This window comes from Erythranthe guttata, chromosome 3 (assembly GCF_056151865.1).
Source record: "Erythranthe guttata isolate IM_541 chromosome 3, IM_541, whole genome shotgun sequence".
NCBI lineage: Eukaryota > Viridiplantae > Streptophyta > Magnoliopsida > Lamiales > Phrymaceae > Erythranthe > Erythranthe guttata.
In genome coordinates, this window is record NC_142535.1 from 18,793,992 (window position 1) to 18,819,127 (window position 25,136).

At 34.6% G+C, this 25,136-nt stretch overlaps 7 protein-coding genes across 7 annotated transcripts; 4 read left to right on the forward strand and 3 right to left on the reverse strand.

Annotated features, from left to right (window-relative positions):
* Positions 1 to 672: 672 nt before the first annotated feature.
* On the reverse strand, positions 673 to 3,193 carry LOC105974240 (mannan endo-1,4-beta-mannosidase 5). The gene is made up of 5 exons (XM_012999308.2): positions 2,762 to 3,193; positions 2,422 to 2,616; positions 2,183 to 2,305; positions 1,893 to 2,095; positions 673 to 1,467 (listed from the first exon to the last, which is right to left on the reverse strand). The coding sequence occupies exons 1-5, from the start codon at positions 3,113 to 3,115 to the stop codon at positions 918 to 920; spliced, it is 1,425 nt and encodes a 474-aa protein (XP_012854762.2). The 5' UTR covers positions 3,116 to 3,193; the 3' UTR covers positions 673 to 917.
* Positions 3,194 to 7,196: 4,003 nt separating this feature from the next.
* Positions 7,197 to 9,287, forward strand: LOC105966269 (endoglucanase 3). The gene is made up of 6 exons (XM_012990837.2): positions 7,197 to 7,440; positions 7,549 to 8,052; positions 8,128 to 8,277; positions 8,388 to 8,499; positions 8,608 to 8,771; positions 8,910 to 9,287. The coding sequence occupies exons 1-6, from the start codon at positions 7,240 to 7,242 to the stop codon at positions 9,234 to 9,236; spliced, it is 1,458 nt and encodes a 485-aa protein (XP_012846291.2). The 5' UTR covers positions 7,197 to 7,239; the 3' UTR covers positions 9,237 to 9,287.
* A 4,008-nt stretch (positions 9,288 to 13,295) lies between these two features.
* Positions 13,296 to 15,618, forward strand: LOC105974241 (endoglucanase 3). The gene is made up of 6 exons (XM_012999309.2): positions 13,296 to 13,649; positions 13,761 to 14,264; positions 14,349 to 14,498; positions 14,626 to 14,737; positions 14,840 to 15,003; positions 15,143 to 15,618. Exons 1-6 carry the CDS (start codon positions 13,431 to 13,433, stop codon positions 15,458 to 15,460), a joined length of 1,467 nt encoding a protein of 488 aa, XP_012854763.2. The 5' UTR covers positions 13,296 to 13,430; the 3' UTR covers positions 15,461 to 15,618.
* Positions 15,619 to 15,689: 71 nt separating this feature from the next.
* LOC105974359 (eukaryotic translation initiation factor 3 subunit I) lies at positions 15,690 to 18,233 on the forward strand. The gene is made up of 8 exons (XM_012999444.2): positions 15,690 to 16,003; positions 16,576 to 16,791; positions 16,957 to 17,084; positions 17,258 to 17,377; positions 17,471 to 17,560; positions 17,664 to 17,750; positions 17,845 to 17,924; positions 18,036 to 18,233. Exons 1-8 carry the CDS (start codon positions 15,820 to 15,822, stop codon positions 18,109 to 18,111), a joined length of 981 nt encoding a protein of 326 aa, XP_012854898.2. The 5' UTR covers positions 15,690 to 15,819; the 3' UTR covers positions 18,112 to 18,233.
* Positions 18,234 to 18,789: 556 nt separating this feature from the next.
* Positions 18,790 to 19,525, forward strand: LOC105974360 (protein TAP1). The gene is made up of 2 exons (XM_012999445.2): positions 18,790 to 19,135; positions 19,231 to 19,525. Exons 1-2 carry the CDS (start codon positions 18,880 to 18,882, stop codon positions 19,293 to 19,295), a joined length of 321 nt encoding a protein of 106 aa, XP_012854899.1. The 5' UTR covers positions 18,790 to 18,879; the 3' UTR covers positions 19,296 to 19,525.
* On the reverse strand, positions 18,851 to 21,825 carry LOC105974173 (Tetratricopeptide repeat (TPR)-like superfamily protein). Its single transcript, XM_012999241.2, has one exon. It carries the CDS (start codon positions 21,655 to 21,657, stop codon positions 19,570 to 19,572), a length of 2,088 nt encoding a protein of 695 aa, XP_012854695.2. The 5' UTR covers positions 21,658 to 21,825; the 3' UTR covers positions 18,851 to 19,569.
* A 1,148-nt stretch (positions 21,826 to 22,973) lies between these two features.
* Positions 22,974 to 25,040, reverse strand: LOC105974479 (RNA-binding (RRM/RBD/RNP motifs) family protein). Its single transcript, XM_012999589.2, has 4 exons — positions 24,845 to 25,040; positions 23,984 to 24,195; positions 23,480 to 23,657; positions 22,974 to 23,387 (listed from the first exon to the last, which is right to left on the reverse strand). Exons 1-4 carry the CDS (start codon positions 24,876 to 24,878, stop codon positions 23,215 to 23,217), a joined length of 597 nt encoding a protein of 198 aa, XP_012855043.2. The 5' UTR covers positions 24,879 to 25,040; the 3' UTR covers positions 22,974 to 23,214.
* Between the last annotated feature and the right edge of the window lie 96 nt (positions 25,041 to 25,136).

Genomic DNA, 25,136 nt, shown 5'->3' on the forward strand with positions numbered 1-25,136 from the left:
TTAATTAATTAATTAAACCCCCCAAGAAAAGTAAAAGAAAAAAGAAGGAACGTGCATGCATGCATGAGCTAGCAGTACTAAATTTATAAGTCATGACATAATCATATGTGCTCTTTATAACTGAATGCAATGCAATCTCTACATGTATATTACGATACATACATCATCTAATCTATGCATAACAACTTCCTTTATTATTAATTAATTTATTCATCATCTAACCTATATATATGGAACTGCTGACTGAGTGTAATTAATTGATTAATCGATCAGCATCAGTATCAAATAATTGAGAAGCTTAATTATTTCAAGATCAGAAAGAGCTTCATCAGTTTGTATACTTCAAAATTTATCCACTCCTAATTTCATAATTAATTAACCTCGTTCTGTGTCTTTGCCTAATTAATTACAGATCGATCTTTCCGGTAGATGACTGCATGCAATCTACTAATTACTGTCATATATATTTTTACTATACATATATATATTATGCTGGTAACTGATAAGTATGCATTGAGAATTCTCCTTTGCAACAAAATATATATACCTATTACTTGTTAGGACACTATAAAATAACCATATGCATATGTAATTCAATCAATATATATATATATATATATATATATATATATATAATATCGATCCAGAATTATTTACTAGGCACGCGAGAGATCGATGAAAGAAAAACAACTTGATTTGATTATTACGAATTACATAGAATAACAAGAAACGTACAGTTACAATAACACTTGGAACGAAATTAAATAAATGGAATATTTTTCTCCCATATCCCATTGTCAGCTACAAGTAATGAACCTTATTAAAAACAAGTACACTACTATCTATAGATCGAGACATCCATCTTATATCTATATATATCTTATTCTGAAAAATTAAAAATTAATTATGAATTTAAATCAAGGATTAATATTTTTTCCATGGAGATGACCAATATTTGATTTCCTCTGATGATGTCCTCTTCCATGACCATGCTTCGCATGATGATGATGATGTCCTCGTGTCACCATGACTCCATTCACATGAGCATGTGGACCATTATTAATATTATTATTAGCATTATTATTATTATTAATATTATGAGTTGAAAACAAATGAGACAAGGCATTCATGGCATGTGATTGCCTGGACATGATGCCTGCAGTTGAAGGGCTTTGAGATAAGACGATGTCGTAACCATCGTTGTATTCATCCATTCCTTGTGCCATCAGCTGCCACACCAAGCTTCCACTCATTGTACCTCCTGTTCTTGCAAATCTGTATATATCTCTGTATACATTCCCCATGTACAAGTCTCTCTCGTTCAAACTGAAACCCGCATCTTTGCTTGACTTTCCGAATTCTGCAATTACTAATGGCTTCTTCAGCACTGTTCTTGCGTCGTTCCAATGATTCGACATCCATCTCTCCATGAATCCCATTTGCTCATTCTCACTTTTACCCGATAACCTGATCATGGATGCATGCAGTCAAATTAATTAATGACATCTATCTATTAATATATTGCATTTTCTAAATATAGTTATAAAGTAGTACTGTTGGAACTCAAAATAGTTGTTGTCGCCTTTTCGCAATTTCTTGCAAGCATTAATACATTTCAGCATCACATCCTTTTTTTTTTCTTTATTATTAATATTCCTTCTAACTGCCCACATGACCAACTAACTCAATAACTGCCCAATTCTTGGACAAGAAAAAGAGGTTCTATTATTAATTATTACTTTTGTGTTTTCCAAGTCATATATATATATATGATCAGTGATCACAGGAGCCAGTGAGAAGTTATTAGTTTCAGATTATATATAACTAAATATATTTTCATCTATATTTTTCATTTAATTAGGAAAATAATTTAATCATTAATATAGAATTACCAGATATCAGGGTAGGCGTGTATGGTAGCGAAATCGATGTCAGTGATAAGATTGTTGGAAATGAAATCAGTACCAACTTGGTAACCAGGATTGACTTGTTTCCTCTGAGGCATTGTGTCTCCATAAAACCCTTCCATTCCTATCTCAAGCAAATGCTTTCTATCCAGTGATTTCACGAATCTTGCCATTTCTTCAACCCAACCCTGCACATATACATATGTTTCAAACATAATTATTAATTAATTAATTAATTAAGACTAATCAAGGAATTAGTAATTAAATGGACATACGTTGACAGTTCTTCCAGAGTAATCAGCTTGGCAGCGGGGCTCGTTCATGAGTTCCCATGCCATGATGGTGGGGTCATCCTTGTAAAAAGTTCTAGTTATGGTGTTGAATCTTGTCACCACTCTCTGCACGCACCACATTATTTATTTAGTAAACGTATTAATACGGGTAACGTCATCGTCTATTATTAGCTAATAATTAATTTATATATATATATGCTCGATATCAAGAATATATATACCCTGATGTGGTTCTTGTAATAATCTTTGAGAAGTGGATGTGTATAGAAATCGTCATCAGTATTGATCTGTGCTCCTGCATTTCTACCCCATTTGGCATACTGTGGTCTGCCCCCAAAATCATTGTAGTTATTCACCAAACTCAATATCAACCGAATCCCATACTTTCTTGCTTCAGACACAACAAAATCCAGTCCCTGCATGCATGCATGCATCAGTTCATTAACTAACTACTTTTAATTAGCACAATCATATATATTAATTAAAAAAAACAATACCAAATATAGTATTATTTATTAATTCGTTGAAAAAAAAGAAGAAAAAACGGGGGATATATATTACCTGAAAGACACGTTCGTCGTAGGTTCCAGGGGAAATTTGGAGGGGGAGATCACCCCCATCGCTGAAAGCCCAAGTCCTGCAGACAGAGAGGCCGGCAGCAGAAGCTTCTCTGAAAACCTCGGAAACCTTGTACCTCTGGTTAGGGTCGGCAGCAACATGCATCATCCAATAAGAGTTGAAACCATTGAACAGAAATGGTGATCCGTGGAGAACAAAGTGGGACCCCCTTGTCCTGACAAAAGCTAGGTTTCTTGGAGAAGTAGCAGCAGCAGCTTGGCAAGAAATAATTAGGGTTCCTAAGAAGATGAGCAGAAAAGAAACGAGACTGAACCTCATCATTACATGAGAAACCATATTATATAATTTAAATTGCTGCTAAAAGAAAGAATGAGAATGAGAATCAGTATAAGAAATGGTGGTGGTGGTGGTGGTGATTTAGATGCATTGCATGGGTATTTATAATGATTTGGAAGCTTACTAAAAATAGAAAAATGTGCAGCGGGCCGGGAAAAGAGTAATTAGTTTTCGGTGGAAATTTCAATAATGATAATGGTGGGGTCACCGGCCACTTTATCTAATTCTGTTATGCATGGCATGGGTATTTCTTTTTTATTTTTATTTTGTTTTTCTTTCTTGATGATCAGGTAGTAAAGAAAAGAAACAAGTTATATATCTAGGGTTTCTTTCATATTATAGAGAGAAAAGGGAGGTTGGTTAGTTGAAAGTTGAAACGGCGTCGCTCGTCAGTTGAAGAAATCATGCATGGGATTATTGCTGATGTCTTACACGTGCTTATCCATGTGCTTCCTTTTCTCATTTTTTGGGAACTTACATTTTTAGTAGTTATCAACATATATAATTCGGATTCCCACCCGGCCCCATCTGATGTGATCGATCACCGAAATTCTCAATAATTAATTCACATTAGTATTTTTATTATTTTGTTAACCAAAAAAATTATGGAGTGATCATAAATTGCAGTCAACTTTTCTCAATTGCTGTTTTGGTGGAGGATCGGAGTAATTGAATGGTGAATAAATGTGGAAGAATGAAACGTCAACCATATATGTATTCTCAAATCTCATCACCATATATTCAAATTCAAATTTGAGTTGATATGGCTTATCAAAAAATAAATAAATAAAATATAATTGAATGAAATTGTAACGCTTCAACTAAAATTGTACCCCGCATATTTCAAAGTTTTCAATTTTTGGATTGGGTCCAAAGAGTGGGCTTCAATTGGATTTTAGATTATGGTAATTAAGATATATAATATAGGCCCATGTTAATGTTGGATCCTTTAATTGGACTTTGGACTAAACAAGAACTGGGCCTTGTACTATCTTATATCTGCAGGCTGCAGCCAACTCAAAAGTCAACGGCCAATTAATTTTTTGGCTTTTAGCTCGTAATTTTTTTTTTCTTTTTTTTCTTCTTTTGTCTATTTTCATATACTCCTAGACAAGATACTGCAATGGGGAGCCAACTGTAAAACAGTAAAAGAAACTTAAAAGAGGGAAATACATTAACCAAAACGGTCTATTTGACGCAGAACGGAAGCACGGTAAATAATTAATTTCTACGAATTAATCTTATTTGACGCATAATGGAAGCTAATTTCTACAAATTAATCCTACAGAATAAAATAACATTCGAAATCCACCGAAAACTCTAGAATACATCAGAAAATAGAGAAAACTCTAAAGATCTTATTAAAATTCAAAATTCTTCTCAAAATAAAGTCCTAAGGCAACTATTTATACTAAAAAGCTGAAAATCCTAATTAAACTAAGAAAATACTAAAATTACCAAAAACGTCTTTGGTAAGTTTGCAACGGCGTAAATTGTACTCCCTGTATTTTTAGGGGTAAAATAATAATATGTTAAAGTTAAATAAATCAAAGACGAAATCATTAAAGCCGACATGAATTTGGAGGGTGAAGCAATGTTTGTATTATATTGGAGAAATAAATAAAAAATGTAGAGGGTAGAGAGAGAGAGAGACAGATCGAGTAAACAACAAAGTTGAAAATTAAAATGATACTATATAATAAATATAAAAGGATGGATGCATAATGCATTATATATTGCATGAAAAGACGTAAGACGACCTTGATGTGTATGTATGCCTGCATGGATGGCTTCCTTCTATCTGCCAATCGATGTTTAACAGTATACTCCACTTATTAGTATCTCATTACTCTCTCTCTCTCTCTCTCTCTCTCTCTCTCTCTCTCTCTCTCTCTAATATATATAATTATTAATTAATACATGCAACTGGCTTATCGATCACTTTAATTCTTATATACTATATAGTCAAACACTTCCTCCGTCCAAATTAACTGTCGTTTTGATTTCCAAATTATCTGTTACTTTAAAAATCCAATGATGCATTAATTACTGTTTTCTCAACTATGCCCTTATTAGTTATTACTCTTTGTTAGTTGAGATATAATTAATTACATGGATATTTTAATCATATTATATGTATGTTTCTAAAATCCACATATATTTATTAATTTTCTTAATATGTGCGCAGTAACATAAAACGATAATTATTTTGAAACGGAGAGAGTAATTAATAATCGTGTAAAGCCTTCATTCTTGCATTTGGAATTGACTGCGCAGGTTTTCTTTTATTGTAATTAAGTTGTTGCTTCATAATTAATCCCACCATGAATAATTCTAGCTCATTAATATTATATATAAGATTGCATTGCGAAGCTAATAATCCCAAGAATTAATTAATATTGGGAAATATATTAAATATAATATTTAATTAATGGTCGTCGTTTCTAGAAAGATAATGGAGGATCGGAATTAAGGAGTTTAATTAAAGCTAAGCCAGTTATAATATACACTATATGTATAATATTGTTTAGAGTTCCATTAGTGACTCTTCTTAAACCGCAAATCAAGCATTGTTTATGTATATATATATGTATCTGTTTAATTAGAGATCGAATTATACTCTTTCATATGAACAATATTCGATTGTAGGAATTTTATGTTTTGTTAAAACATTTACTACTAATTAAGTGAATTAATAACACTACCGTTTAGTATTTCAGGAATATCATTAATATAGTACAGTAGGTATTATTATGTAGTATGTAATTTATAAGTTGTGGCCCCGAGATGCCAAATTAAATTAAATTAAAAGATTCACCACCATTTCCAAATGAAAGAATTTATATATTATGAGAATTAACAAGCACAGCAAAAGAAGTGCATTCCAACTAGTACTATATATATATATATGTATTCTCAATCGAGTAAATGTTGTAGTAGGTGCGTTAACATAAATTTCCCATGCATGCAGTTCAGTTACTTTAGAATTTTTTATAGGGTATTCATTCAGCATGGAAAATCTAAAGTCTTGATCTTAATTAATTACTATGAAATTAATTAATGGTGCCCTCAGCCGACGGAAGATATATATAATAATATTCCCAAGAATCTAATCAAAGCTCAATATAATTCTAATTAATTAATATTCCTTCTGATCGATGGAGTGTGCATGAATAATAGTATATTGTAGCTGATATGTCATAAGTTGTTAAAATCCCACATCCACCAAATTTTGAGATCCATTGGACCCATTATTGATTTTTTTATTTCTATTTTTTTTGTACCCTTCCTATATATTCCTTTTAATTTCTATTTTTTTATTCTTTATTTCTAATATTTTTGTACCCTTCCTATATGCCTTTTAATTTTTTTTTTTTTTTTGAGACCCATTGGACCCATTATAGATTTTGTAATTTCTAATTTTTTTGTACCCCTTCCTATATGCCTTTTAATTTCTATTTTTTTTTATTTTTTAATTTCTAATTTTTTTGTACCCTTCCTATATGTCTTTTAATTTTCTAATTTCTATTTTTTTTGTACCCTTCCTATATGCCTTTTAATTTCTATTTTTTTTAAACCCATTGGACCCATTATTGATTTTTTTAATTTCTATTTTTTTTTATCCTTCCTAAATGCCTTTTAATTTCTAGTTTTTAATTTTTAATTTTTTAATTTTTAATTTTTTTTACCCTGCCTATATGCCTTTTAATTTCTATTCTTTTTGTACCATATGAATGTTTTAATTGTTTTCTAAATTTTCAAATATGTAGGTATTTTTCTATATTTCAAAAAATTAAAATCTCCTAATGGAATATATATTTTGCTACACAATTTCACCAAATTTCTTCTAAATATTTTCTAATTATCCCAAAATTTGTAAATAATCTTTTTAAATTTGATGTTATTACATATTTTCATTGTTTGTGTATAGTATTTATAAAAAGAAAAATTGGGGGGCGCTGCCCCGAAACTTCCAATAAACTTTTACTCCACCATTATATTTTTTTTCTATACTTAATTTCGAACACCCTTGCCAAAAATCTTGAATTTGTCTGTGTATATATAAAGCTCCTTAATTATGAGACCAACTCCTCATCTCATCACATCATCACCAAATAAAGATTATGGCATTTTGCAAGGGGTCCTTCTTCTTCATCTTCTTGCTCTGTAACTGGGGAATAATTAGTGTTTCAGCAAGCCCTAATTACAGAGATGCCCTTGCAAAATCCCTTTTGTTCTTCCAAGGCCAGAGGTCCGGCAGGCTTCCTCGGCAACAAATTACTTGGAGGGCCAACTCTGGACTTTCCGATGGTCAAATGGCCGGAGTACGTTTTCTTCCTTCAACTGTATATTAAATACTAAGAGAGCAGATTAATTAAATAATAATACTTGGCATGCATGCATGTATAATAAATAATTGGATTTTGCTGCAGGTGGACTTAACAGGAGGTTACTATGACGGGGGAGACAACGTGAAGTTCAATTTACCGATGGCATTCACGACCACAATGCTGTCGTGGGGGGCCATCGAGTACGCAAAGAAATTAGGGCCTCAACTATCAAGCAACAGAGCCGCCATTCGTTGGGCGACGAATTACCTTCTCAAGTGCGCTCGTGCAACTCCGGGAAAGCTGTACGTAGGCGTGGGAGATCCGAACTCGGACCACAAATGTTGGGAGAGGCCTGAAGATATGGACACCACCAGAAGTGTGTATTCCGTTTCCCCCAGCAATCCAGGATCCGACGTGGCAGGGGAAACAGCAGCTGCATTGGCTGCTGCATCCATAGTTTTCAGGAAAGTAGATCCGAAATACTCTAAGCTTCTCCTAAAGACAGCCAAAAGTGTGATGCAGTTTGCTATACAGTACAGGGGCGCGTACAGTGACTCGCTCGGTTCAACTGTCTGCCCATTTTATTGCTCCTATTCGGGGTACAAGGTATGTGTATGTATATGTATGCATGTTTTCATTAATTAACTATATATAGTATTATGATGGTGTGTATGTATATAGGATGAGTTGTTATGGGGAGCAGCATGGCTTTTGAGAGCAACAAACGAGGTTTATTACCTTAATTTCATAAAATCTTTGGGTGCAAATGATGGTACTGATATTTTCAGCTGGGACAACAAGTATGCTGGTGCTCGTCTTCTCCTAGCAAGGGTATTTATTTAATATAATATTACTGTCCGTAAATTAATTTGTTGACTATATATATAATTAATTATATATATGCATGATATGTGACAACATGTGTATATTAATGCATGCAGCGGAGTTTAGTGGACAATGATCATACATTTCAGCCATATAGGCAACAAGCAGAAGAGTTTATGTGCAGAATATTGCCCAACTCCCCTTACTCTACCACACAATACACACCAGGTAAACTTAATTGATTTATTAATTAATGCATGATTTCAAGATTTATAATTTCTTCTTATTCTAAATATCTATATATGTGCATGGTCCAATTAATTAAATTAAATGAAGGAGGTTTAATGTATAAGCTGAGTGGGAGCAATCTGCAGTATGTGACATCCATAACATACTTACTCACCACATACTCCAAATATATGGCAACCTCTAAGCACACCTTCAAATGCGGGAATCTCTTCGTCACTTCAAACACTCTACGAACCCTAGCCAAGAAACAAGTATGTAATTCCTTTCTTTCTTTCTTACTATTGATATATTGTACGTGAAATTAAGGACAGATGAATGAATCTTTGTAATTAACGCACAATATAATTATATATATGATTGATGATTGATGATTGAGATGATGCATGCAGGTGGACTATATATTGGGTGAAAATCCGATGAAAAAGTCGTACATGGTGGGATACGGAGCAAGTTATCCAAAAAGGATACACCACAGAGGATCTTCTCTCCCCTCAAAAGCAGCTCACCCACAGTCTATTGGGTGTAAGGCTGGTTTTCAACCTTATTACTACACAACTAATCCAAACCCTAATATATTGACCGGCGCCATTGTTGGAGGTCCTAACCAGAACGACTTCTTCCCTGATGAACGCACTGACTACACTCGCTCCGAGCCTGCGACTTATATCAACGCTGCTATCGTTGGTCCCTTGGCCTACTTTGCTGCTGCCGTTTGAATTTTATTTATATCACTTCACTGCTCATCACCATATAATTTATTTTATATATATATATATATATATATATATATATATATATATATATATATTACAAGTGTGAATAATAATATATATATGTCTGTTTCATCATTTCTATTTGATTCTGGATTTTCATCAATTTAAGCAATTGCAATCATACTACTCTATTGTAATTTTACTATATGGTAATATTGTTGGGCCAACCCAACAATAATACCATGGGATTATGCTGATGTCTTACGCGTGCTTATCCATGTGCTTCCTTTTCTCATTTTTTGGGAACTTACATTTTATTAATACTAGTAGTTATCACCATCAACATATATATATACATATATAATTCCCATCTACCCGGCCGGGGCCATGTGATGTTATCGATCACCAAAATTCTCAATAATTAATTCACATTAAAATATTTATTATTTTGTTAACAAAAATTATTTTTTCCATTATATATATGTTTCTTAATTTAATTTAAGATTTTTAATATAAGAAAAATATTGATGCTTCACTCAAAAACAGAAATTATGGAGTGATCATAAATTACAGTCAACTTTTCTCAATTGCTGTTTTGGTGGAGGATCGGAGTAATTGAATGGTGAATAAATGTGGAAGAATGAAACGTCAACCATATATGTATTCTCAAATCTCATCACCATATATTCAAATTCAAATTTGAGTTGATATGGCTTATCAAAAAATAAATAAATAAAATATAATTGAATGAAATTGTAACGCTTCAACTAGAAGGGGAGTGCTAAAACTTGCTGAATCACACACATAAATTAAAAAGTTTCTCTCTCTAACATTATAAAATTCTTTCTCCACCTATATTATCTATCACTTCTTCTCTTTAAGGCATTCTCTCAACCACTTAAAAATAAAAAAATGAATTCATTTCAGACAACGATTCTCATAAACTTGATTTATGATTTCAAGAATTCTCTCAGTAATTTGGATATTAAGTATTTTTAATATTAAAAATTTCTGAGACAATAATTAACATTCATTTAACACCATTAAATAATTATTATCAGGGGATCTGCCATGGCTTTTTGTGTGATTTTTTATTCTTTTTTATAATGTGTAAGATGATTTTGTATGTGATTTTGTGATAAATAAGGAAAAATGAAGAGAGACCGAGAAGGAGAAGTAGAAAAAAGAAACAATTTTTGGGTGAAAAAGGTTTAGAGAGAGAAATATTTTCAGTTGTGTGTGTGATTCAGTAATTTTAGTGCGGGATTTAACATTTCAGCAACTAAAGTTGTACCCGCATATTTCAAAGTTTTGAATTTTTGGATTTGGTCGAAAGAGTGGGCTTCAATTGGATTTTAGATTATGGTAATTAAGATATATAATATAGCCCAATGTTAATGTTGGATCCTTTAATTGGACTTTGGAGTTAACAAGAATTGGGCCTTGTACTATCTTATATCTGCAGCCGTCAACTCAAAAGTCAACGGCCCATTAATTTTTGGATTTTAGCTCGTAATTATTATTATTATTATTATTATTATTATTATTATTATTATTATTATTATTATTATTTTTATTTTTTCTTTTTTGTCTATTTTCATATACTAGAGAAGATACTGCAGATGGGGAGCTAACAGTAAAAGAAACTGAAAAGTCAAAAGAGGAAAATACATTAACCAAATGGGTCTATTATATGAAAATGTTAGCCAAAAGGAATTTAGAAGCTAAAATCCCTTAACTTTGTGCGTGTGGTAAGTTTGCAACGGCGTTATAAATTGTATGTTGGGAATTTTATATAAAATAAAATAATTTTTGAATGGAAATTATAAATTAGGCACCCATTTGATCAAATAGGTGTGACAATATGAAGAGGTGTGGCCACACGTCTTCACTTGTTTAATTTCCTAAGGGTTGTGTTCATTAATCACAACCATCGGAAACTTATAAATAGAAACTCCACATGTTTGATTTCAAGACAACATAAAAAACTCATTTCAATTCCATAATTTTGTTCTATGGATTTCTTCTTTCTTTAGCCCGGAAATATTCTTCGTAGAATATTTTCTTCCGTATTCGATTCGAGAGTTTGAGACACAAAGTAACGTTCGTTGTACTCGGGATTTTGAGTGCTCATATGCCGAGTTAGCCGTTGTATCTTGGGAGACACTTGTCAAATAACCGTAAGCACCGTAGCGGGGCAATATTGTCTTAAGGAAAGAGTTTTCTCGCCTCGGCTAAATCTTTTCGTATTTCGACTAATTTATTTGATCATTTTACTAAATCATTACCCGTTTTATATATCGGGAACAACATTGTACTCCCTATATTTTTATGGATAAAATAATAATATGTTAAAGCTAAGAAAATCAAAGATGAAATCCTTAAAGCCGTCATGAATTTGGAGGGTGAAGCAATGTTTGTATTACATTGGAGAAATAAATAAAAAATGTAGAGGGTAGAGAGAGAGAGAGAGAGAGAGAGAGAGAGAGAGAGAGAGAGAGAGAGAGAGAGAGAGAGAGAGAGAGAGAGACTGATCGAGTAAACAACAAGTTGAAAATTAAAATGATACTAGATTGCATGAAAAGACGTTATAAGACCTTGCTTGATGTATGTGTATGCATGGATGGAATCGATGTTTAACAATATACTCCACTTATTAGTATCTGATTAGTTTATCTCTTTCTCTAATAGTATAATTATTATTATTAATACAACTGGCTGATCGATTACTTTGTGATATATATAGTCAAATAATTAATAATTCTGTAAAGCCTTCATTCTTGCATTTGGAATTGACTGCGCTGGTTTTCTTTTATAGTAATTAAGTTGTTGCTTCATAATATAATTAATCCCATTCTCATTAATATTAATATTCAGTTTTCTTGTAGATTACCAATTGCATGCACAGGGATATATAATCTCAAGAATTAATATTTAATAATATAATGGGAAATAAATATAATGGTCGTGGTTTCTAGAAAGATACGGATCGGAAGGAGTTTAATTAAAGCCAAGCCGGTTATATACTAAGTATCTATTATGTTTAGAGTTCCATTCACTCTTCTTATACCACAAATCATTCAGCACCACATGAACATATAATTAGATAATAGTATATATACTCTCATATGAACACTAATCTTCGATTGTAGGACTTTTATTTTTTGTTAAAATTAACATTTACTAGTAATATATTAAGTGAATCAATTACATTACACCGTTTAGTATTTCATGAATATCATTAATATATAGATAAGTTGTGGCCCCGAAATGCCAAATTAAATTAAAAGATATATCACCACCATGAAAGAATTTATTATGACAATAAACAAGGACAGCAAAAGTAGTGCATGTATTCTCAATGCATGACGTAATTAATAAATATAGCCTCTCTAGCTAATACGGTGAGTACGAACTAAATGTTGCCATGCATGCAGTTAATACTCTTCGATCTCAATAGTGGTGCATTATTAACATAAATTTCCCATGCAGTTACTTTAGATCCATTATATTATATTCAACAAGGAAAATCTAAAGTCTTGATCTTAATTATTAGTATGAAATAAAGGGGGGATTAAAAAAAATAAAAATATCTTAATTAGCGCAATCCAAGGCTTTCACATACATTAATATATCCCTTACAACTTACGAGAAAATTTGCATAATTCCGGTTCTTTAGTTAATTTAAGCTTTTCTATTTTGGGATGCACGAGGCAATATTTATGGTCGCGCGGCTATTACCCAACCACCACCACCACATTCTCACATCTTATTAATTTCTTTTTTATTTTTTAATAAGGACCAACTGCTAATCATCATTAATATTAAAAGTTCTTTTTAAAAGAAGGTGAACTGGTCAAATTAATGTACATTATACTTTTTGGGACATAATAATAATAATAAGAAGAACATTGCTAGTATGATGATTTAAACATTAATCAACAACACTTGATTTAAGCCTAAGTTTACGATTGTTGCATGCAATTACCCCGGGGCCGCCGGCGCGCGGATTTTAGTTTAATTTAATTTGCACGCCTAATCGCCTATATATATATAAATGCTGCATGTCGCTAATCAAGGCATCGATTGATCTAATTAAGGATTTTTATATATTTATATAATATAAAGCTCCTTGTTAATTATGATCAGACCAACTCCTTCTCATCATATATCAGTCATCACCGAATAAAGATTATTATGGCATTTTGCAAGGGGTCCTTCTTTTTCATCTTCTTGCTCTGTTTCGTATTATTCCTCTGTAACTGCTCAATTAGTGTTTCAGCGGGCCCTAATTACAGAGATGCCCTTGCAAAATCACTTTTGTTCTTCCAAGGCCAGAGGTCCGGCAGGCTTCCTCCTGATCAGCAAATCACTTGGAGGGCCAACTCTGGACTTTCCGATGGTCAAATGGCCGGAGTGAGTATATATATATGTTTTCTTCCGATCCTTCATCAACTATATATCAATCTAATTTATGCATGCATGTCTACTAGCTAATTAATTAGAATAATTAATTGGATTTTGCAGGTGGACTTAACCGGTGGTTACTATGACGCGGGAGACAACGTGAAGTTCAATTTACCAATGGCATTCACGACCACAATGCTGTCGTGGGGGGCAATCGAGTACGCCAAGAAATTAGGGCCTCAACTATCAAGCAACAGAGAGGCCATTCGCTGGGCGACGGATTACCTTCTCAAGTGCGCTCGTGCAACTCCGGGAAAGCTGTACGTAGGCGTTGGAGATCCGAACTCGGACCACAAATGCTGGGAGAGGCCTGAAGATATGGACACAGCCAGAAGTGTGTATTCCGTTTCCCCCAGCAATCCAGGGTCCGACGTGGCAGGGGAAACAGCGGCTGCATTGGCTGCTGCATCCATAGTTTTCAGGAAAGTGGATCCGAAATACTCGAAGCTTCTCATAAAAACAGCCAAAAGTGTGATGCAGTTTGCTATACAGTACAGCGGCGCGTACAGTGACTCTCTCGGTTCTACCGTCTGTCCATTTTATTGCTCCTATTCGGGTTACAAGGTATGTGTGTGTATATGTATGCATGTATGTTTTCATTAATTAACTATATATAGGATTATGATGGTGTGTATGTATATGGTATAGGATGAGTTGTTATGGGGAGCAGCATGGCTATGGAGAGCAACAAATGAGGTTTATTACCTTAATTTCATAAAATCTTTGGGTGCAAATGATGGTACTGATATATTTAGCTGGGACAACAAGTATGCTGGTGCTCGTGTTCTCCTAGCAAGGGTATTACTGTCTATAAATTAAATTAAAAAAAAAAGAAAAGAAAAACATTTGTTGACTATATTATATATATATGCATGATCTACAACATGTGTGTATATTAATTAATCTTTAATATTAATACACGCAGCGGAGTTTAGTGGACAATGACCAGACATTCCAGCCATTCAGACAACAAGCAGAAGAGTTTATGTGCAGAATATTGCCCAACTCCCCTTACTCTACTACACAATACACACCAGGTAATTATTATTAATGTTGATTGTTGATTGTTGATTGTGTTTCTCTAAACATTACAATGCATCCATTTAATTAATTTCTTCGTTTAAATATATATAATGAAGGAGGTTTAATGTATAAGCTGAGCGGGAGCAATCTGCAGTATGTGACATCCATAACATACTTACTCACCACATACTCCAAATACATGGCAACCTCTAAACACACCTTCAACTGCGGGAATCTCTTCGTCACTTCAAACACTCTACGAACCCTAGCCAAGAAACAAGTATGTAGTAATTCCTTTCTTTCTTTCTTTCTTTCTTTATTTTTTATTATTACTATTTTTGTTCGTGAAAGATGATGGATGAATCTTTGTTAACATACAATATAATATATACGATCGATTATATTGATGATGCATGCAGGTGGACTATATATTGGGTGAAAATCCGATGAAAACTTCTTACATGGTGGGATACGGAACAAGTTATCCAAAGAGGATACACCACAGAGGATCTTCTCTCCCCTCAAGAGAAAGATATATTGGGTGTGAGGCTGGTTTTCAACCTTATTACTACACAACTAATCCAAACCCTAATATATTGACTGGTGCCATTGTTGGAGGTCCTAACCAGAACGACTTCTTCCCTGATGAACGCGCTGATTACACTCACTCTGAGCCTGCTACATACATCAACGCTGCCATCGTTGGTCCATTGGCCTACTTTGCTGGGGGCCTTTGAATTTTATTTATATCATCACTACTCATCATCATATAATAATTATTAATTAAGTATATATATGTATCAGATATTACAAGTGTAAATAATATATGTGTCTGTTTCATCATTTCTATTTTATATATTATGGATTTTCATCAATTTAAGCAATTATTCTACCACACTGTTGTTACTAACTGGTATTTGATTGATTGGGCTGAAATATTTTTGTACTTTTATTAACTAACTATACAACATAAAGAAAAAGCCCAACAAAATAACAATCAATGGATAATGGGTCAGAGAGAATAGAGAAACAGAATTATAGTTAACAAGGTTTATATCTGCCGCCGGTGCCGGTGTGATCCAATTGTAATTGAAAGATGAGGCCGATATTGATGAAAGGGCATGAGAGGCCACTTACTTTTCTCAAGTATAATAGAGACGGCGATCTGCTTTTCTCCTGCGCCAAGGACCACAATCCCACCCTCTGGTTCGCCGATAATGGCGAACGTCTCGGCACCTACCGTGGCCATAACGGCGCCGTTTGGTCCTGCGATATTTCCAGTATTTATTTCACCTTATTCCTTTCTCTTTTTTTTTTTTTTTTTTGGTTTTGGACCATTATTAGGAGACACTGAGACACACAAACTTGGGACGCGTAATAAATCGTTTTCTTTTCTGTGAATAATTATATCCGAGTTTGCAATTAGGTGAATAATTTCGGTTTCCATATTACTTCATTTGTTTGTCCCCGGAAAATAATGCAAGTTCAAAACTTTATATTGTTTTCTGTTTTTCTGTAAAATATAATGCATAGAGATGTAAGTTCTTACTTACTCAACCAAGACTTTGGGCAAACGGGAGTTATTATTATTATTATTATTTTTTTTGGGTGGAAATTGCTATCGTTTTTCTTTGATTCCTGTTACCAGATTAGCTATTTAGTTAAACATAATGTATGCATCAACATGCGACAATTGTTGCGCTTGGATTAGTTGATTCCTTATATCATATTGATAACTGTATCAAATCTGTTCTCATTGAAATAAGAACATCTCTTGGCTATTAATAATCTGTTGATGTTTTTATAACCAATTGATGGATCATTCTTCTTTTTTCTTTTTTTTTTTTTACAGGGGATTCGACAACACTTATAACTGGAAGTGCAGACCAGACTGCAAAGATATGGGATGTGAAAACAGGAACTCCACTTTTCACATTTAATTTTGATTCACCAGCTAGGTCTGTTAATTTTGCGGTTGGTGATAAGCTTGTAGTCATAACTACAGATCCTTTCATGGGATTGTCTTCTGCTATTCACATTAAACATGTTGCTGCTGATCCAGATGACCGTGAGTCATTCATTCTCTATATTATAAGCATTTATGCCCGAACTATGTACTTCTATCTACAGCGATACATGATTAGTGTACTATCTAGATTAAAATGCAGGGGGGAAATTTCTGCAAATGTTTTTGTTGTTTAGCTTGCTAAACTATTATGGTCTGGCATTGCAGAAACTGGTGAATCAGTTCTCGTTCTTAAAGGACCACAAGGAAGAATTAACAGAGCAGTTTGGGGACCACTGAACAAGACAATCATGAGTGCAGGTGAAGATTCAGTAATTCGTATCTGGGATTCAGAGGTTAGCCCTTCCATTATAGTTGGCTGTAATTGCAGTGATGTGTTTTGTGATGAAAGATACACATGATGCAAAACATATCACCAAGACATAGCAAAGCCTTTTTACAAAAATCTTACAACTTATTTATTCGTGTTTGTTTGCTGAATAATTTAATGTCATTTTTCAAATGGCAGACTGGGAAATTATTGAAAGAGTCTGACAAGGAGGATGGTCACAAAAAACCGATCACATCACTATCAAAAGCGACAGATGGTTCACATTTTCTGACTGGTTCGTTGGATAAATCTGCCAAGGTAGTTCCACTTTTCTTAGCATCTCATAATAGATATCCACGTTTGTAATTATTGCTATCAATTTGCATCGAGTGATTTGTCCTCATTTATCAGCTTTGGGATTCAAGGACATTGACACTTATCAAGACATACGTGACAGAACGTCCAGTAAATGCAGTTGCCATGTCTCCACTTCTTGATCATGTAAGTAGCACACAAACAATATCACGGCATGTGTAGTTATCGAGTAACAATTTCCTTAAAATAGATGGTTGTTGTTGATTTTGTGACTTGATGGCGTTTATAGGTTGTTCTTGGAGGTGGTCAAGATGCATCATCTGTCACCACCACTGATCATCGTGCTGGAAAGTTTGAGGCAAAATTCTATGACAAGGTTGAATTATGTCTTGATAAATTTAGAATAAATATATTATAAATGAAGTTAAGGCTGCTATTTGATCATGTTTTGTGATTGTCCTTGTGTATAGATCCTTACAGAAGAAATAGGAGGTGTGAAAGGCCATTTTGGACCAATAAACGCCTTGGCATTTAATCCCGATGGAAGAAGGTGAGAATTTTTCACTGTGCATTTACATTTAAACGACCCTTCAGACGAGAATGTGAGTGTATGATATGTTTCAAGCTAATCTGTTTAACTCAATCTCATCTATGTTTATAGTTTCTCAAGCGGAGGTGAAGACGGATATGTGAGGTTGCACCATTTTGATCAAGATTACTTTAATATCAAGATTTAAAGATGATGCATTCGGGTTTTGTTAGTTTTATGATGAAATTTTGGAAGATTGGGGTCATGATATTTCTGTTGGAGCCAAAAAAATGTACAAGATTTCACTCGGCAAATATATTTCATTCTCAATCTGGAGTTCTATTTATTTATTTATTTCGATGAAGTTCACACCATGCATTGGGCTGCAGGCCCTTAAACACTCAGCGTACAGGGCGATGGAGGTTTTTCCGGTTCCATGTATTCGTCCTGAACGGCCTGTGATTGAGTGATAGATCAATTAGGTTACCATTTGCTAAACTACAGTATCAAATATTAGTAAAGACATCTCCGATTCCGGACATATTATATTTGTCGACCAAAATTTATAATTTCTACCATCATTATTGTATGAAAATAACAAGTTTAAACCTGTTGTAGAATCTATCCAAGTTTATAAAAATATTCACAGCAGTTTGTGAATTCTGTATTATGTGTATTTATATTTTATACACGAATTACTGCGAGGATTAAAAATTCCAATTAACGAATGACAGCAGTTTAATTTTTGAAGGATAAAAGTAGGAAGGTGCAATGCAAGTAGAAAACAGTGAATCACAAGTTAATGAAGGTGTGGTCATGTCAAGTAAATGAACCAACTGCTAAACACAACAATAATCAACCTTACCCCGTTCATGTATGTCAATTAATCATTATAAATAGGCAGCAGCCACATATCCTCCAAATCATTCAACTAAGGCCAGAGCAAGTTTTTATCTGTGCAGAAAAAAAGAAAATAATGGAGATGAAAAGAATGGAAATAGTTTTGGGGTTGATGCTGGTTATGACAATGCTCGGTGTGCGTTTGACAACTGCTCACTTGCCACCTGGCATCTGCATTGATCATTGTCTCAAAGAATGCAAGAGCAGTGGTGTTGGTGTTGCAGTATGCGTCAAGTACTGTCCCGTTCATTGTCTTCCTCCCGATGCTTCCACCAAAGAGCACTACTGTAATCTTGGATGTATGCTCGACCAATGCGCCAAGTTCACCAGTGGTAAACACACTTTTTTATACTTTTCCTTTTCCATTTCTACTTCCCAACTTTCAAGAATCAACACTTCAACTTTATTTTTTCTCCTCTTTTTGCAGATGAGAAGAAGATGAATGACTGTGTATCCAAATGCCGCAAATACAACTGCAAAATCAATGGCTAAACGAATAGCTGTCGGTTTAGAGCAGGCCCGCATAACTTTTCATGTCCTTCGCCTTGTTTTAGTTTCTCTTTCTGTTTCCATTCTTCATGAATGTTTTGTTGCGTAATAAGTGTGGCCTTAATAAAGGTTCTTCTTGGTCCATCCATGGCCAATGAATGTATTTCTGTTATTTCCTTTGTAGACCGTAAGAAATTAAACCATGGTTTTGTGTGTTGACACACAGACACGTACTTCTTCTGCACTGTTTGTTCAAGCAAACTAGACTTTAGTTAGGTCACCAGTAGTCATTGCAAGAGCAGACTCCATCCTTAAAATGATGAAACCGGTTAGAATCTCTTACAACGATTACCTTCTCAACAAGTTTTGACGCTAATCTCATGAAGTTATGACAGTCCAAACAAATGCGTATGTTCTTGATTATCTTAATAACACCCCCGTCAATACCACAATTACCGGCACTCATCAAAGAGAAAACCAACGCCAGCTTCTCACTGTGGTGATACAGTTGCTCCTCCTTCTGCTCTTCTTCTACATCAAACAATACTAAACTTGTATCTGGAACATATCCCATTTTCTTCAGTTGGCTCAATAGCTCCTTCATATGAGCACGTATTGCTTTTACTTGTGGGTGGCGATGGCCCCCAGAAGCAAACTCGTGCACTCTGTGGCCAACTTCCGTCCAGCTCAGACCTGGTTCCTTTCTAACACCAACTCTATTCATCTTCGTTCTTATGGAACCTCCTTCGTCGAAGCTATTAACTGAGCAGTAAATATTTGAGATCATTACATATCCTAGTGAGTTTTCTGGGTCCAATTCCTTTAACTTTGATGATGCTAAGCTGGCTGCCTTTGTTTCTCCATGTTTCCTACACGCTCCTAGAAAAGCACTCCAAATAACATAATCTGGTTCCATAGGCATTTTCCTTATGATGTTTTCAGCCTCTGTAAGAAGTCCAGCTCGCCCTAGAATATCAACCATACAAGCGTAGTGATCGAGTTGAGGAACTATGCCATATTTTTCGTACATTGTGTCAAATATCTTGGTTCCTTCCTCCACCATTCCAGCATGGCTGCAAGACGAGAGAAGCGCCACGAAAGTGGTTTCGTCGGGCACAACATCCATTTGTTTGAAGAAACTCAACGCTGCTTCTGCTTTCCCATGCAATGCATAAGCTTTCAGCATTGAATTCCAAGAGACAATATCCCTCAGAGACATTTCGTAGAATACTCGCTTGGCCTTATCTATTGAACCACACCTAGCATAGGCATGAATTAAAGCATTATCCAGATCTAGAGGATTAACAAAACCTGCTACAATCACTCGGCAATGCACTGCAGAGGTGGTCGTTTCTGTCACCAGATTCGCACAAGCTTTCAGTAATACAGAGAATACATAACAATCTGGACATAAATCCTCCTTACGCATCTGATTGAAAAGAATGAGAGCTTGTTCAGGCTCCGTCTCGGCGGACACTGTCATAATTCCAGTCCACAGAACAAGGTCTCGATCCACGCCATTTGTCTCGAAGAACAGCTTGTGACAAGCACCAATATCTGCAGCGAGAACAGAATAACCTTTTATCAGGGCAGTTGCCACCCCAACATCGAGTGCCAAACCCGTCTTAATGCCACAAGAATGCAATTGCAAACAACACAAAAGCCCCCCCGCAAATTTATCACTGCCTTGATTAGGTCCGCATAGTGAAGAAACTAAAGATAGGAGTGTAGTACGATCAAACACGATGCCATCACGAAGCATTCTTATAAACAATGTAATTGCTTTATCACCTTGTTCCTGCATTCCAAGCCCTGCAATCATGGAATTATAAGTAACAAGATTCCGAAATTCCATTGCATCAAACACCCTCCAAGCATCCCGACTGGCGTTGCAACTATTCTTCCAGTACATTGCCATCAGAGCGTTGGCAACGTATATCCAAGCATCAAAACCGGTTCTCAGAGCCAGCCCATGAACTTGCAGGCCACGCCAGTAATCACAGACAGAAAGAAGGCTGGCATAAGCAAAATCATTGGGTCTATAATGGGACAGCATCTGAGAGAACAAGCGGAAACATTGTTCTGACTTCCTGTGCTGAGCATAACCCGAAACAAGTATTGTCCAAGAAACAATATTTCTGTGAGGCATTTGAGCAAACAATTGGTGGGCAAGGTCTAATTGGCCACGTTTGGCATGCAAGTTGATGAGATGGTTGGCAGAGTAGAGGTCTGGTGGTGGTGTTAGGTTTGTCGTAATATCGGTGTGCATGAAGCGGCCGAGCGTTTGGATTAGGTGGTTGAAGTTTAGAGTGATAAGATGGAGGTAACATGGTTTTGGAGCAACCGTTGTTAGAGCAATTCTCATCTTGTTAATCTCAGACTCGCTTCTGTTTTGTACTGCTCGTCAGTATATATAACTAACATCAAAAAAAAAAAAAAAAAAACATCGTTTATACTTGTTGAGTTTAATATATATACTTTTTCTTCTTTCTTTTTCCATTTTTTTTTAATATATCTTTTATTGCTTACAGTTCGAACTAATTTTTTTCAAAGCCCTACTCTGATAAATTATGAATAAAAAAGAGACAAATTTGGGAAAGTGGAAATTAATAGCTATGCGTTGCTCATTCATAATCATCTTTATAAAAACAAAAATCTCTTCCAATTTGTAAACATTATCATTATTACAGTGGCGTTTGAAACTAAATACAATTAAAAAATTAAAGGAATAGATGAGGAAAAAAAAAAAAAACACCTTTTAGTAAAGTGTAGAATATCTATACGATTTCAAGAACTAATAAATATTTTTTTTTAGTAAAATTTTAATTTTGATGTATTTCCAAAAGTACTTGGAGACGGATATTCCACCAACTCAAGAGTTATGCTTCGGTTGATGAAATCTGGTGTGGGTGGTGTTGAAGATGATCACTTGGTGAACTTCACTGGGTAATTGTGCTCCACATATCTACACACAATCACATAAACATAGATGTGAACGTGTGCAAAATGGGTAGTCATTTATAAACATATTTATACAGCGAGTTCTTACCCGTTGAAGTTCACCAAGTGTAGCATCTAATAATCCAATTGGAGTGCTGTATACTATTGACATGCAAAACCATATCTCACCATCCAGTTGAGCATCAAGTGATTTCTCCTTCTTCAACATCTACATGCATATCTAATATGTATGTATCATTACTTCAGTGCTCCAACATGATTTGAGTTCTATGCATACCAAATAATCCCATGCTCGATTAAAAGTTAGCAAAAAAAAAATTAAAAGAATTCACTGAGCATCTCATGACAAATCATCATATATCAATGCTAGTAAAACCAATGATTTGAAACTCTCTTGTAAGTTCTTTTGTGAGCTTTCCAAGAGTTCTTTGTCAGTCAGAGCTCAAAATTCCGCCATGGAGAGAAACAGAAGAAGAAAGCAACATGAAAAAGGTAATAAAAAGCACTATGATGTAACAGTAAGAAATGCCTGGTGTTACTTTTGAACTCTGAATGATACAAACCGTAAATACACGTACATCGGCAGCAACTCAGTCTTTTAAGCAACCAAGGACGGAACAAAATCTTGGTTTAGAACGCTCATAGACTCATAGTTCAGCATGTGGATTCATAGAACACTTAACACAAAAAACATCAACTCAGTCAAGACACAAATAGACAGAAGGAAATTAATGTGATTTGATTAACCAAAAAGCGCAAAATAATAACAATACATTCCAACACAAACACATTTTTAAACAAATAGAAACTGAGAGCTAACTGCCTCGAACACGAACAACATCAGACAAAAGCAACCTATATAGCTTAGCTGTCTAAGGTATTAGTACTACATCAAATGCTACAACACTTCATACAAGATGGAACCGACTATTGGGGTTTGTACCTAGTCTCTACCCAATAATCAGTAAGAAGAATTATAATGCATTGATTTACGCGTCTCATAACGACTCGAGCTACTGCGACTAACACTATCCAATACTGCCCCAAATACTCTTCCACTGTAATTTTTGTAATCGGTGCTTTTGTTGTGTGATCTATACCCATTAGATTGGTGCACAGATATATCAGAAGGAACTGGCAGTGAATTAAAAGAAAAAGAAAATTGTCAACCACAAGGAAAAAAGCCAAAAACAAATCACTGTATTAAAAAAGCAATGCATCAGTACCTTGTACGTGATTTATTTTCTGCTCTGAGAACCGGCAAGACTCTGATGACCTTGAAGATTGTGAGGAAATTTCTGTATTGTTGTATGAAGAATGGTGTGACCTTGGTTTGATAGAAGAACTAGCTGCAGGTGTGGTTGCAATGGGCAAACTCACAGCGGATTTGTCTTGGCCAGAGATCTGTTAAATTGATCTTTTTAGTTAAACAACAAAGAATGAGGCTCCTAAATAGATTTTCAACTCCTCAATATGAGTTCAAGTAGCTCGCCCACAACCAATAGCAGGATAACAACTGGATAATATAATGTGGTCTCTTCAAAGAAAAGACCATGGTGTTCCCACAAGCCTCTCTTTACAGAAGCGAGGGAATCGACCATGCCAGATCTGCATACAGGGGGCTGAACAATTGATGCTCATCGAGGGGGCAAAAACTAATCAACATAAAAGGAAATTTCAGTCTTATCTGAATTAGGCTTATTAGTGAGTGTGGTTGGCGAATGACTTACTGCAAATTTCAGCGTCCTTTTGTAGAGTGTTACGAGTCCAGAGAAAAGTTTGACAGCATACTCAGCTACCTCTTCCGATTCGTATTGGGCAAAAGCATAACCTTTAGGCTTATCAGTCTCCTTGTCTCGGGGGATATATAAATCAACGAGAGGACCTGCTTGAATGAGAATGTCATACAGCACCTTGTCACTCACTCTTTCGTCCAGGCTTCCTGCATAAGGAAATTCAAGTTCAAGTTAATAATTACACAACTTTCAACAGAAATTCCTCTTTATACTAAATTGGACTAATAGTATCACCAGAATCTAAACCAAACATTACTATAATTGCAATTATTATATTTGATTTTTTACTTGGAACTCACATCTCCTATTTACTTGGAATATTAAAAGGAAATTTGATGTTTAAGTCAAGTACAAGAAGCATCACAGCGTTATGGAAACATAACTACACATTGCAATTGTTTTATTTATTTAAATTTTTTTACTGGAAAAGGGCAAATTAGCCAAGTAGAAGGACTAGCAGGAAACTCTTTACAACGGCATGCTTGAAGAAAGACCAACTAAACAAGTTAGAATAGACCAAATTAGAGGTGCTTCAGTATACTATACAACATAACATTGAAGCTTGGAGGAATATCTTACAAAACTATCCCTAAATAAAAGATAAAACATATAAAAAAATCAAAACAGAAACCAAACAAGGTTCAAAATCGTGATCCTCCATTGAAGCCCAAAAGACAATCGTTCTAGACCACCAAATAATAGGACCAATAAAAGCAACTGAGATTTAGATTAAAAAAAAAACCAAATAATTAATATAAAAGGAACCAAAAGAGAGAGAGAGGAGAAGGGACATACCTATATAAATAGTAGAATTAGATTTCTCCGCCATGATTAAAACAGATGAATAAGGAATGAGCTCGGAATCGAAGCTTAGGATGATTGTTATGGTTGAGATGAGAAGTAGAATAAATATATATAGAGAGAGAAACGGTAAACAGAGGTAAAGTAGAATTAGGGAGGCTCAGAAAAGTCAACCAAACAAAGGCAATTTGAGTTTGGGTTTGTTTCCATATATTTATTATAGTGGGCTTTATTTTTATTTATTTATTTATTTATAGGCCCAATACGTACTAAAATAATAAGCCCA